This window comes from Colletes gigas, unplaced genomic scaffold, assembly GCF_013123115.1.
Source record: "Colletes gigas isolate AHSC1104 unplaced genomic scaffold, ASM1312311v1 Colletes_gigas_Sc00050, whole genome shotgun sequence".
NCBI lineage: Eukaryota > Metazoa > Arthropoda > Insecta > Hymenoptera > Colletidae > Colletes > Colletes gigas.
In genome coordinates, this window is record NW_025106679.1 from 740766 (window position 1) to 756290 (window position 15525).

Below are 15525 nucleotides of genomic sequence, written 5' to 3' on the forward strand. Positions count from 1 at the left end.
CTGGTTGTCATACTGCAATCAAATTTAGCATAACAACTGAATACAATGTTGCCTACTTACACACAAAAATTTGTTTCAATACATGCATTGTGGGATTTGAAAGTGAGAAATTCCGGGAACTTATTTTACACAATGTATTATTTAAACTATACGTCCCATAATCCTACAATTCGAATACAATCTATGGAGATGCGTCGAAAAGAAGCTAAAAAGAAAATGTTGACCCCTGTAGCTAAGGACTACCCTAGTGGCCACGCGCTCTCCGTTCACACGATAATCTCAAGTGCTCTGTCCCAAACACTCTTCTTTCACACCTCGGCCAATCTTTCCAACATACGCTGCGGTCGCTCTGTAATAGATTCACTCGAAACATTCCTCAGCCACAACAATCAATAAATACTATTTTCAACCGATTTAGTCGGTCAGTCACCACGTAAACACTGATGCAATCTGTTCTAAAGAGCATCAAAATGTAAAAAGAATACATAGGGACAGATGGAATTGGCGTCTGTCAGAAAACCCAATTTCCCCGGTTTTGACTCTTGCAAGGACCGATGCGACATTTATCATCTCTCTGCTCCTTCCTGAGCTTTGGCAACAACATTCGAATTTTCAATCGGATAAAATCAACCGAATCAATGCGACGTCGCTATTCGTGTCCAAATAGCTTTGACACCTCCAAACACGTAAGATACTTTATCATGACTTCCGTTCTATATGATGTATTTTGTTTTAACATGAAATAATTGTCAAAATTGTCTGCTAAGAAATGTTTCAATATCTAGAAATTGTCTTACAAATCATGTTTCACACGTCACGAAATATTCGAATACCTAGATTGAAGAAATAATGATCTTAAGAAAACTTAAGCGCAACTAGGTTTTTAATTCACTTCCCTATTTCATTTCAGTGGTATACATGTAGTAATATATAACACGTTTGTAGAATAAATAGACATGTATTATATTATACAGGGTGTCCCGTAAATAGTGTAAGAACCGGAAATGGGGGGTAGCTGAGACGATTCTGAACAACAATTTTCTTTGAAAAAATGTCGGATGGAGCTTCGTTTTTGAATTATTAACGAAAAACACTGACCAATCACGGCGCTCGCCTTCCGCGCGCTCAGGGCCGTCCGACCTCGGAGAGCCACCGCGCCGGGTAGGTAGCAAGATGCGCGTTGAAGATACATCGAGGAACGAATACAAATAATTAAAAATACTACCACTACAACTGTTACCTAATTCGTTAATTACTACGTAATTAGTACGTAAATTACTAAATGGAATTTATTAATTATTTGTATTTGCTGTTTCCGAGAAAGAAGGAATAAAATCTCGGAATTTTTAGGAAATTAACTCTTCGCAAACGAGTGACTCGCCAGAGTGTTTTAAAATTAAAATAAAAATTATTATCAGAAAATTGAAATAAATACGGTAAGAACCATTTGTAACCGTTTGTTATTAAAAACTGTACTGAAAAAGCAGATTGGATTTCTGCGTACCGAAACATTCCTCGAATGCAAAGGGTTAATAGAGAAATAATTGAAATTCGACTTACCCATTTATCTGCAAATTGACCTACTGCGCTGACAATAGAGCCCGGCCAATGCACCGCTGTCGGTCACAGCAAGGTCAAAAACCCCAACGAAAATCAGCTGATGGGACGGCCCGTTCGCTGTACCTGCTTCTCACCCCGAAAAAACTTCACAGCACGGTCACTAACACTTTTCACTTTCACATACCGATGTGTTCCGTTGCACCCTTCTTCGATTGTTGCTCCTTCCTGGGTTGATAACGGTGCCTGGATGTTGCTCCCACCTGAATTGTTACTCCTTCCTGAATGGTTGTTGCTCCCTGCATTGTTGTTCCTTCCTGGATTGTTGCTTCTTCGAACCTTGCTCCCTTCAGGATTGTTGTTCCTTTTCGCTGGGATAATGGGCGCATATCTCAAAAAGTATTGAGTATCTACACATGATATTTATTTTACATACACCAAAAGGGGCCACTCTACTATCATTCTACAAGAGCACATTAAAATTGAAGTTCGTGTCCATCCCTTGTAAAAAAGGCGAATTCATTAAGAAACATTTTCATTAATTTTGTGATGTCTTTTTGATTTTAGTTTTAATCTTAGTCGTCGCATTGCTCGCCAGTTTGACACCGCTTCGCGTTTTTTTGACATTCACAAACAACTTCTCGTCGTTATACATGCTTTTCTTTATTAACGACAGCTAAGTCTCTCTTAGGATTATGTCTCCCTTTGGTTAGTACATAAAACACTTTTAATTGTGTTTAAATATCGATTAAAATGCGATAGTTAATTGAAATCCGAAATAATTCGTTACCCGGTTTGTTTTCGGTTACGCGACCGACCAGGAAGATTCTAGGTCGACGCGTCCGCTATTCGAAACATTAGAGGACAGAAAAACACGGTTCTCGAGGTTTTCTGTAAAGTCACGCGAACGATAAAGTAACGTTCGAGTTCGAACAAGCCAAGTTCAACGCCCAGGCATAGAGAAGGTACGACAATTAGAAATTAAACAAAGACGGACGAGAGACGCCACGCAGCGCCACGCGACGAAGGATTCCCCCTCTCACGCGCACACTTTTGGCAGCTCATGTTCGTCCGTCACTTGCTATCGAGCCACTGAACGGAGCATATCGATAAGCGAGCACGCTATCGAGAAGTTTTAAAAAATCTCCGAATCGGTCGAGTTATTCGACCCTTCGTTGAGAAGCTTCTCCAAAAATTAGCCTGCTTTGTCGCGAGTTCCTAGATCAACGATCTAGCTCAGTGCGACACAACATAATAATAAAATTAAAGCGTCGAGTTATTCGAGCTTCCAAGGGCTAGACGGCTCCACAGGTCAGGGCTTACTGAAAATCCCCTGGGTGGACCCACCGTCTCCCCACGGATCGAGTCATAAACTCGATCCTTCCTGGTTTTTCGAACGGTTACGAACCCACAGACCAAGGGTAGAAATAAAATACCCTTGAGTGGATTCGCCGTCTTCTAGCCGAAGCGCGGGACATCTAGGATCTCCCAGCTTACGGCAAAATTATCAGATCACGTCCCAAAATCGCTCGCCTGGTACGGCCGCAGTGCGTAGGACGTCGATTCTAAAAAGAACGTGGTATCCGGAGCAACTGTAAGTCGCCCAAGGGCGCCGTTGTCAAACCGGTACCGCACCGTGCCCGTACGCACATAACCAGACGGTGAAGGGCCGAGGATAAGGGCGACGGTTGGAATCTTACAACCTCCCTCTGATCGCCCCTCCTACGACAACCAAGAGTTGCAGGCTTGAAAGATAGCGGAATTAGAATCTTGCATAAAGAAACAATAAGCGAGCGATTCCCGATTTAAAGGGAACGCTCTCACACATACAGTCCACTAATATAGCCGCGTATCGCGGCGACTGAGATTCCCGCTCCTGGGTGCGACAAGCACAAACCAGGCGCGAGCGCGAAAGAGAAAGACATCCGACGTGAGTCACGTTGTCAGGTATTTAACGCCTATTCTTGTCTCTTTCTGTTACAGATCATCGAAGCTAGACAGCCGGTAACGCGTCTAGACCGGCAGACCTGTTTTTGTTTCCAGTAATACGATTCAATAAACGACGTAGTCGGATTCATCGGCTACGTGAAAATTAAAAACCACTTGTATTCTTTTCCCCGACGTTCCTTCCCTCGAGATCCGGACCACCGTTAGGCGAGGTTTTTTCAAACCTACTCCCCCTAACATAAGGTCCTTCGAGCCGGATCAAACGAGGTTGATTGGAACGGGAAAAGGTGACTGCCTTTGCACGTGACGAAATTACCACGTAAGAGTTGAATCGAGTTGATTGATCCTCGACAAACTCGCTATGGCGTTATCCGAGTCCATGTCGCGTTCCGACATTGAGGATCAGCTCATGGAGTTAACAGACGAGTTCGATCGTCTTAGATCCGTGAGCATAAATCTCAAAAAAATGGGCAGAGCTAAATTCACGGAGAAACTCCTCCAAGAAAAGCTCGACTACGCCGGGCGAACATGGCGGGATGTCCGCACCATGTATGCAAACGTGCGGAAGATGATTCCCGCCGCAAAAAGACAAGCCTATACGCTTTTTAAGCCAGGCTACCTCCTCGGCGTGGAAAACGAATTCCAGGAATTCCAGGATTTCGTAACCGCCGAGCTGACACGAATCGCTGCTGAATCGAGACCACCGGCACCGGAGGTCCAGCAATTCAGCATGCCCATTGAGCTCCCCAAGCAAAGATTGCCTAAATTCGGAGGGGATCCTCGGGAATGGGAACATTTCGAGGATCTATTTACCACCGGGGTGATGAACAATGTTCAGTTATCAGATGTACAGAAATTGTACCATCTGAACGCATGCTTGGAAGGACCAGCTCTCGCGACGATTTCGTCGCTCGAGATTGTCGGGCGCAACTTCCCCGAAGCGTGGAGAATGCTCAAGGAGAAATACGGGCTTCCACGCATGGTCACGGGAAGGTTGCTCGACAAACTATTTTCGCTGAAGCAGATTGAATTCAACGATCTAGCCAGCTTGCAGCAGGTCACTGTGGAATGCACAGAGACTCTAGCTGCATTAAGAAAAAGGGGCACGTCCGAACAGCTAGTAGAATGGATGCTAGCGTACTGGACGATACAACATTTCACTCCGAAATTGGAGCTGGAATGGCAGAGATCGCTCGGCCTCTCGACTAACTACCCGATGTTCGAGGATGTCCGAACTTTCATCGATCATCACGCACAAGCTCTGCTTTCGATGAAAGAGGACCGTCGAGAGGCAGCTCTCGCCCCGGAAACAAAGTCCCGCATGCCAAAGCCCATCGATGCTCGACCAAAAAGCGTCGCTTCGAAACCACTGACTAGCCATAACGTCGTGGTGACAACCGACTCGGCTCCGAAAGAAAAACGGCCGAGTGCGGAAAACGACGGGCGAGTCAGGCAAGAACGGGTGGAAGTGTGCGGATTCTGCTCTGGGCAACACAGCCTGCCACAATGCAACCATTTCATGGTGTTGTCGGCGAGCATGCGCACTCAGTACATTCGAAATCGACTATGGTGTGTACGCTGCCTAGCTAGCTCCCACCCTACCGAGCGTTGCCCAAGACCCCAAGTATGCAATCAGTGTAGTGGGAAGCACCATTCCCTACTGCACTGTAGTTACAATTGGGACCAGAAGAATGCGAGGCCGCCAGCACGAAATTCATATGGCCGGCGTGACGAGAGCGGTTTTAACGCTCAACCACGGAAACCGACCAAGTCAAAGCCAAGAGAAAAAAGTACGGCTTCACACGCACAAGACAAACATGCCTCGACATCACACTGTACCGCGATCGGTACAGGCGCACCGAGGCCTGTTGTGCTAGCCACTGCACGAGTACGCGTGTTTGGCGAGAACGGTGCGTCGCGGATTGCGCGAGCACTGTTAGACCAAGGTTCGGAGACATCATTCGTCTCCGCGGGGCTGGCTAATGACCTCCAATTAAAACGCATACGTACCCCAGCCATGGTATCAGGCTTGGGGGGCGGCGAAACGCAAAAAATCAAATTCAGCGTTGGATTAAACCTCGGCTCGGTAAAAGGAACGAAACCGATATGTGTCGCTCACGCGTACGTCGTGCCGAAAATCACGACCTACCGCACACCGTCGGCGAACGCGCTTGTTTACACTGCGTTCCGAGGTTTACCGTTAGCCGATCCAGAACCCAGGGCCGATCCTACGATCGAAATTCTGATCGGAGCGGATGTATATGCTCAGGTGATTCGACCGGGCTTCCGACGAGGGGCGAATGAAGGTCCGATCGCCCAAGAAACGGCGTTTGGCTGGGTTATATCCGGCCCTATACACGCTGAAGGCGACGGCCAGAATACGGTAAGAACGCTGCATTGCACCGTTCTCGAATCGCTGGATTACGCGATTCGACGATTCTGGGAAACCGAAGAAATCCCCACGACCTCGGTGCGGTCCAAGGCGGAAGAAGAGTGCGAAGCACTCTTCCGAAGAACCGTCAAACGGGACAAAACCGGACGGTTTATAGTCCGATTACCCTTGAATCACCCGAGACCGGACGAAGCGTTAGGACACTCGTTCCACATAGCGCTGTCCGCTCTCGCGAGGATGAAGCGTAAACTGGACGCGGATGCGACCCTCGACAGAGAATACTCTGAGTTCCTCGCGGAGTACGAGTCCTTAGGTCACATGACTCGGCTTGAGCCGATTGACCAGAATCGACTGTACATTCCGCATCGAGCGGTCGTACGCACGGAAAGTGCAACGACCAAACTGCGCGTTGTGTTCAATGCAACCAGCAGAACGGTCGGAGGGCGATCCCTAAACGACGTCCTGCATGTCGGACCAAAATTACAGAACGATATCACCTCGGTTTTAACGAGGTGGCGTCTGTATGAGTACGTTCTGGTGGCAGATATCGAGAAAATGTTTCGGCAAATCCTCGTCGCCCCACAGGACCGTCGTTTCCAATGCATCGTATGGCGCGCGTCAAACGACGAAAAGCTGAAAGCTTTCGAATTGAATACCGTAACATACGGTACGGCGTGCGCCCCATATTTAGCGATGCGTACCCTCCTCGAATTAAAGGAGCAGGATGGAGAGAGGTATCCTCTCGCTGCTCCGATCCTCGAGAGGGACATATACGTCGACGACGTATTTATGGGAGCGTCCAACAAAACCCTGCTAGAGAAAATTCGCAAGCAAGTCTGCGATCTCTTGCAGGGCGGTGGATTCAAGTTGAGAAAATGGGCTGGAAACTCCGCGAAATTATTGCGGAACATCCCCCAAGGTGCTCACTCCCACGCCGTAGACCTCACTCTGTTCGACGATTCCGAACTAAAGGTGCTTGGTCTACGATGGATCCCATCCGGAGACTACTTCCATTTCGATCTGCAACGGTTTCAACCGTCTGCGTTACCGATGACAAAAAGAAATTTGTTCTCGGAGATCGCGAAGCTCTTCGATCCCCTCGGCTGGTTATCACCAGTCGTAATCCGTGCAAAAATTCTAATGCAGTCCCAATGGCTGGAGAAAATCCAGTGGGACGACCAAATTTCCACGGACACGCAAAAAACGTGGAACACGTTTTGCAGGGATTGGAGCAGTCTCAAAGAACTAAAATTCCCGAGATGGATCCAATACGGAGACGACGCAGTTACTGTGGAACTACACGGATTCTGCGATGCATCACTCGCTGCCTATTCGGCCGTCACTTACTTACGTGTGACGACGAAAAATAATGACGTGTTTACGACATTAATCATGGCAAAGACACGAGTGGCTCCGATAAAAACACAGTCTATCCCCGTCCTGGAATTGAATGGGGCTGTGTTACTTTCCGAGCTCATAGTGCACGTGAAACGGTCATTCCCCATAGAAATGAGCCGCATAATCTGCTGGACAGATTCCACGATTGCACTCGCTTGGTTGAAAAAGCATGCGTCGACATGGAAGGTTGTGATAGCCAACCGCGTGTCAAAAATTCAGACCATGCTCCCAAAAGCTGAATGGCGGCACGTTCCCACGCGCTTCAACCCAGCGGATCTGAATTCGCGAGGTGTAAACGCCGCAGAACTCATTCAGTCCGAATTATGGATTTCCGGGCCGAAATGGCTTAGACAATCAGAGGAAAATTGGCCGAAATCGCCAGCCTCGCTCGAGACCGAGGAGGGTAAACGCGTAACGCATACCCTCGTGGCCACTCCGGAAAAGGAATGGAACTTAGTTTTCCGATTTTCCCAATGGAGTAAGCTACAACGTGTGACTGCCTATTGCCTCCGGTTCCGGAGGCCGGCGGTCGGAGAACGAAGGTCATTCGATGCAAAAGTTGTCGAAGCAGCGGAAATCCAGCGTGCAACGGAAAGAATTGCACGCTACTTACAGCGTACGCATTTCGCAGAGGAGTACCGGTGCTTGAAAAAGCGCAAGGGAATCCCTGCGACATCTCCTCTAAAGAGCCTAAACCCTTTTCTCGACGATAAGGAAGTCTTACGAGTGGGTGGAAGGTTGGAGAATGCGACGCTTGCATGGGAAACCAAACACCCGATTATCCTGCCGAAACATCATGTGTCTAACATGATAATCAGGCAATGCCACGTGGATACATTGCACGGGGGTTTACAATTGACCATGTACACGGTGAGACAGAAATTCTGGATCATCGGCTGCAGAAACGCGGCGCGCACGGTTATCCACCAATGCATACGATGCGTGAGATGGCAAGCAAATACCTCCACGCAAATCATGCAGGATTTAATCCCGGAGCGCAGTCGCGCGGCACGACCTTTCTCAAACTGCGGAGTCGACTACGCGGGACCGTATCGGGTCCGCGACTCCGCCGGTCGTGGGAAAACGGCTCATAAAGCATACATAGCAGTGTTCATCTGCTTCGCTACGAGAGCCGTGCACATCGAACTCGTCCATGATTATACGACGAGTGCATTTCTGGCCGCATTAGACCGATTTATCGCCCGCCGAGGAGTTCCGTCCTGTATGTTCAGTGATAACGGAACGAACTTCGTCGGAGCAGATCGGGAATTGAAGGAACACTTCAATACGGTGTATCAAACTCCAGAAATGCGAACGAAGTGCGGTCAAAAGGGCATTAAGTGGAGATTTAATCCACCCAGTGCGCCCCACTTTGGTGGTATGCAAGAAGCCGGCGTGAAATCGGTGAAACATCACCTGAAACGCATCATCGGCGAATTTACACCCACAAGCGAGGAAATGCAGACACTCCTCTGCAAGATCGAGGCGAGTTTGAATTCGCGACCGATCGCCGCTTTGAGTGACTGTCCCGAGGATTATGCCCCTCTCACGCCGGGCCACTTCCTAATAGGCGGACCGATGAATGCACTTCCGGTCGAGTCAGTGGAAAAGGAAAATCTCTCGCGGCTTACGCGCTGGAGAGCAATCCAGAAATTCCACGAGCAGCTCTGGAAACATTGGACGCGAGATTATCTCACGCACCTCCAGAAACGCTATAAGTGGCGCACCACCCAAGTGCAGTTAAAACCGAATGACTTGGTTTTAGTGCAAAACCCTCTTCTCCCCCCGAATCAATGGGAAATGGGACGAATCGAGGAAGTATTACCGGGCCGAGACAGGTGCGTGCGTGTGGTTAAAGTACGTACAGTTACGTCTACATACACACGTCCGATTACACGGTTGTGTAAACTGCCCGTCGATGAGTCAACATCGACAACGGCCGACGATAAGTAAGTACATTTAAACTTTTTCAATAGAAGGTTTTGTACTTCGACCTTCTCTACGGGCTTTACGCGACGTGACCGCGACCTACGCCTCCCATTCTTGTTGCACGGACCGTGCAAGGGGGGCGGTATGTTTAAATATCGATTAAAATGCGATAGTTAATTGAAATCCGAAATAATTCGTTACCCGGTTTGTTTTCGGTTACGCGACCGACCAGGAAGATTCTAGGTCGACGCGTCCGCTATTCGAAACATTAGAGGACAGAAAAACACGGTTCTCGAGGTTTTCTGTAAAGTCACGCGAACGATAAAGTAACGTTCGAGTTCGAACAAGCCAAGTTCAACGCCCAGGCATAGAGAAGGTACGACAATTAGAAATTAAACAAAGACGGACGAGAGACGCCACGCAGCGCCACGCGACGAAGGATTCCCCCTCTCACGCGCACACTTTTGGCAGCTCATGTTCGTCCGTCACTTGCTATCGAGCCACTGAACGGAGCATATCGATAAGCGAGCACGCTATCGAGAAGTTTTAAAAAATCTCCGAATCGGTCGAGTTATTCGACCCTTCGTTGAGAAGCTTCTCCAAAAATTAGCCTGCTTTGTCGCGAGTTCCTAGATCAACGATCTAGCTCAGTGCGACACAACATAATAATAAAATTAAAGCGTCGAGTTATTCGAGCTTCCAAGGGCTAGACGGCTCCACAGGTCAGGGCTTACTGAAAATCCCCTGGGTGGACCCACCGTCTCCCCACGGATCGAGTCATAAACTCGATCCTTCCTGGTTTTTCGAACGGTTACGAACCCACAGACCAAGGGTAGAAATAAAATACCCTTGAGTGGATTCGCCGTCTTCTAGCCGAAGCGCGGGACATCTAGGATCTCCCAGCTTACGGCAAAATTATCAGATCACGTCCCAAAATCGCTCGCCTGGTACGGCCGCAGTGCGTAGGACGTCGATTCTAAAAAGAACGTGGTATCCGGAGCAACTGTAAGTCGCCCAAGGGCGCCGTTGTCAAACCGGTACCGCACCGTGCCCGTACGCACATAACCAGACGGTGAAGGGCCGAGGATAAGGGCGACGGTTGGAATCTTACAACCTCCCTCTGATCGCCCTCCTACGACAACCAAGAGTTGCAGGCTTGAAAGATAGCGGAATTAGAATCTTGCATAAAGAAACAATAAGCGAGCGATTCCCGATTTAAAGGGAACGCTCTCACACATACAGTCCACTAATATAGCCGCGTATCGCGGCGACTGAGATTCCCGCTCCTGGGTGCGACAAGCACAAACCAGGCGCGAGCGCGAAAGAGAAAGACATCCGACGTGAGTCACGTTGTCAGGTATTTAACGCCTATTCTTGTCTCTTTCTGTTACAGATCATCGAAGCTAGACAGCCGGTAACGCGTCTAGACCGGCAGACGGGTTTTTGTCTCACGTAAGACGATTTAATAAACGACGTAGTCGTATTCATCGGCTACGTGAAAATTAAAACCCACTTGTATTCTTTTCCCCGACGTTCCTTCCCTCGAGATCCGGACCACCGTTAGGCGAGGTTTTTTCAAACCTACTCCCCCTAACAAATTGCATTTATGTATATACCTTATATTACTTAATTAATTTTATTTATAGTACTTGACTTAAATTTTGGTACTTATATTTAGGTTTTAGAAGTTTGTGATGGAGTAAAAGTGCATCAATGATAAGAAGCGCCTTAATATTGGATTCTCCTAAGAATGTTTGAATATGGTATGGAGGTTTCTAGGTGTTTGATTTCAGATCTTGCATCAAGGGCAGTCCTACAGAATGTGATCCATAGTGTGTTCACTGTATCCATAACTTCATGCAGAGTTTGTAATAATGTGGCATCTTGCAAGAGAGGATGCAAGACTGTAGTGTCAGCCCGATGTCTATTTATCCATATTGTGGTTCGCTTTGATAGTTTTTTGTTGAAGAACCAGAGGTGTCTTAATTTTTTTCAGTATTTCATGAAGAATGGAGATCTTTTGTGTGTTCCCTGTGCTTTCCATTCTTTCTCTGATTCTTGGGCAGTTTTCTGTTTGATGTGTTGTATGAGATCTGTGTGTGGGATGCAGGGATTTAAGGTTGTGGACAGGGAGGCGGTTTTGGCACGTAAGCCAACAAACTCGTTGACTTCTATTTTGCTATGTGAGGGAACCCACGTGAGTATAATTTTCCTATTTTTAGTTACCTGTGTGAGAGTTGCAAAGATAAAAGAAAGAATATTGAGTGGGTGAAATCACAGTCGACCGTGCGTTTAAACAAAAAAAGAGTTCGGTTTGAGTTTTCAACGAGCGGACGTATAACTCTTTGTATTTATATAATTTAAAACTATTGCAAAATAAATATACATTCTAAACAACTACACGTCCTTCAATTTTTTTAGACTATATTTAATGTCTGTTATGAGTTTGTTTGTTTGAAACTTGAAGGCGTTTTTTTTGCAAGCTTTGTAACAAGCTTAGTGAATCGATGCAAACCAGGTATGACTTTGTCAGGTCCCTGATTGCGTACTCCACTACCATTTTTATGGTTGCATACTCAGCTGTGAAGACAGAGGCAGACCTTGGTAGTGTCATTAGTTCGGTATAGTTGTTTTGGTTTGATGCGAACTATTTGATAAGCACTTTATTAGGTATTTAGAGCCTAGAAAAGTTGCTCTATCTTTCAGGTATGGTATTTTAATTTCTGCCATTATTACATTTGTTGGAGTTACACATATGTGACATGCAGTCGCTATCGAAACACCATCTGCCGGTACAAACGATTTTCTTTTTGTTCCGCGAGTTTATCGCGAAATATGCATGATGAGCTTTATAATTAGCTTTATGATTGCACACCCTTTCCTTGGCAAAACAAGCCGACATTTGACACCTCTTTTTACCACAAATACCGCACTTGTAGTTCATCCTCTCATTTGACGGTTTTTGTCCGATTTCGTCCCGCGTTGCGTCACTGTTCACTCTCAATTTATTCCAGTGCGATCAATTTTGTTTAACAAACATAGCACCGTCATCTTCGTCCGTTTTATTTTGGTGTTTTACGTTGAATGTTTCGAGAATTTTTATTTTCAACGATTCCACGTCCGATAGCGAATCACGCGATTTGATTACACAGTGAAAATTTTCAAAACTGTCCCGGAAACTTATGCTGCGTGAGGTATTTTAACAACAGGGCTTTTCATGCGGGGCTTTTGATGCGAAGATTGTTTCAAGTTTGTCCCAGACTTGTTTTAGTGTATTATATCCACGGATTTGTTTGATTTCCGATGGACAGATAGCCAATATAAGACCTGCCTTAGCCTTTTTATCTTCGACGAGCCATGTCATGTTATCAAGTTAAGTGTTCACATAAGAGAAGTGATTACTAACAATTCCATGAAATGAAATACACAATTGAAACTTTTAATATTTTTATGTTTTATTATAGTTCGTCACACTGTGTGGTACGAAGAAAGTCCAATGTACCTAAATATTTTTATCCAAGTACATGTAATTGAAGATTTCAAAGTCATCAACACAAATTTGAAAAAAATATCTTCGTTATTTACTCTTTCGATTGCATTTTTTAAATGATCAGACTCTCTAAAAGTATGATCAGGGCAGGGCGACAAATGTTGGTGTTCAGCGATTGAGGTATCGTCTTTCCACGAGAAGAAGGCACAGCGTGTTTACATCCCCACTCTTGCTGTAATCCGCTGATTGGCTGTCACCGATCTTTGTCACCGTTTTCGACCAATACCTGTGAGTCAGCGGACAGTAACAGGAGTGGGATGTAAACACATTGTGCCTTCTTCTTGTGGAAGAATAGTACTTTCTCATTCGAAAATTGTTCTTTAAAGTATTGAAAAAGTTGTTCCAAATTTCTTAAAACTAATTATTTTAAACGGTAATACGTTTTCAGTCCTCCACAAAAGAAGTACAATCCTCGTCATCACGCAAAAATGCTTTTATCAAATTTTTTACTTCTGACAAAATTGACTCTGTAGATTAAGATTATTCTATACTTGTTTTGCAAGTGTTGTGCTTGTTTAACCATATAATATGATGTATCCTTAGCTATTCTTTTAATAGCCCATGATTTAGGCGCGCATATTAAAATCTGAAATTTTTCATTCGTATTATACTCTAGTTTATATTTGTTTATTAATTATTTTAAAATATCCCCGTCTACTGTATCGAAATCGTTATCCGAACTGTTTCCATCTGTTACTAACTGTTTTTGTACAAATACTCAATGTGTGTATTTTTGAAACAACTTTTTGACGAGATCGAAATATACAGCTGACTGGTCAATTTAGATTGTTTTATCATGGGCATCAGCGCGTTCATAACATTTACTACATTTCTATACTGCGCGGACCGTGCGTATTACACAGCTCCTTACCGTGTTCCTTTTCCTTGTGCTCGAAGGACCACCCAAACTGGTGTTTGGGGGAAAACAAAATAACCTTGAAGCACGTTGCTTCAAGGAAGAGCACGATGCTCTTTTTAGTTACACTTCTTCGTCTTTCAAACTTGTGGAGAGTCGAAGCGAGGTTGTAAGGCTCGATCAAACGAATCTAAACCGAAATCTTAATGTTACCCTTAGCCTAAGCTTGGCTTCTCCTACCAAGGTGACGAAAACGCGTAGCGTTAACCGGTGAGAGGATTGGTCAAGCCAATCGTCAAAGTCGTCATCTTGGCAGGGCGTTTCTTACCCTTTGCAACATTCCCGCTTACCCTACTGTTTAGTGTCCAGGTACACCATGCAAGGGTGAACGAGAACGCTGCCCCTTTTATAAATAAACATTTTGGGAAAAGCCAAAGCCCCCAAGACCCTGGCGGTCTGCAGCTGTGCGCTACCGCGGGTTTACGATACGTCAATCGCTATTGAGGCAAGGAAGAGCTCCAAGAATTCCAAGTCCCATGGTTGGAGGTTCCTTAATGACTGCAACGTACTTTCCAAGTAAAAATGTCTCGAAGTCCTAATCCTCAAAAATAGCGGAGAATTCGTATCATAAACCCCGCAATGTTAAGGTTCCTTTAGAATCCTTAACACATACAGTGCTGGACATAAATACTGGCACAGCATGGTTGTGGTGGTATAAATGCTTATAACTACTAAACAAATTGATTTGAAGGAAAAACTTTTTTCATATTCGTTTATTATCTATTTTAATTTATTACATAACAGAAATAATAATATATACAGGGTGAGTTTCCTAACATCACGACCTCAAATAACTCGTAAGGTATTCGTTGTACGAAAAAATGTTTCAGCCTCGCCGCCGCTAAAATTTCAACTGAAATGAACACGTTCAAAAAGTAATGGCATGATGGTAGATCTTGTCACGAAAACATAGTGAAGCAAATATTATATTCTGTTTTAATCTTGGTGGAGTGACCACCCTTGAAATCTTGAAATATTGAAAGAAGTTCATGGTAATAATTGTATGCTCCGTACACAAGTATTTAAGTGGTATGGATGCTTCACAGACCACCAGGAATATTTGAACGACGACGAACAGCCATGTTGTCCGAAGTCGGTGAACAGTTATAAACTTATGCAGATAAAATGATGATAGAGAAATTTGACGTCTGCAAGAACCTGATTCGCAATGTTTTAACTCAAAATTTGAAAAAAACGAAATATATGTGTGTAGGATTTAACGAAAAAGAATTGTATTTGGAACAAATGTACAAATAATATAACTAAATGAACGAATTTGAAACACAATAAACACACAATCTTTTTACACAAATCAAAATCTCATTAATTATCCACATAAATTCAAATCACGTCTGTCTCTTTCAATCACTCGTTACTCTCTGCCCGTTGTTTCGCTGTCCCTGGTAACCCCTTCTTTTTTAACAAAACACTCTCAATCCTTTTGCATATAACTTAACATTACTCCAAACTACAGCGTGACACAAACATTCAACACACATCTCCGAACCAAACTACAGCGTGACACAAACATTCAACACAATTATCCTACATGTGTAACAAATACTTTTTAGATTCTATGGCAACTGTTAGTAAAATTATTTTCTTTTTACTAATCGGAATATTCCAATGAAAGAAATAAGACACAATGATATTCGAACAATCAAAGTCACGGTGACATGGGCATTCGTGGTGATTTTAAAATCAAAAAATAAAAAATTTACTTGGAGTAAAATAAGAAATTTATATCAATATGATCATTTTTTCATGTTTTACATCGTCAGTTTCACTACTTATCAGATAGTCCATGTGTACGAGATACACACAGCCTAGAGAGAA

The 15525-nt window shown here is 44.8% G+C and overlaps 1 protein-coding gene across 1 annotated transcript; it reads left to right on the forward strand.

Annotated features, from left to right (window-relative positions):
- The first annotated feature begins 3865 nt into the window (after positions 1–3865).
- On the forward strand, positions 3866–10679 carry LOC122403356. Its single transcript, XM_043406846.1, has 2 exons — positions 3866–9151; positions 10617–10679. Exons 1-2 carry the CDS (start codon positions 3866–3868, stop codon positions 10677–10679), a joined length of 5349 nt encoding a protein of 1782 aa, XP_043262781.1.
- Positions 10680–15525: the final 4846 nt, after the last annotated feature.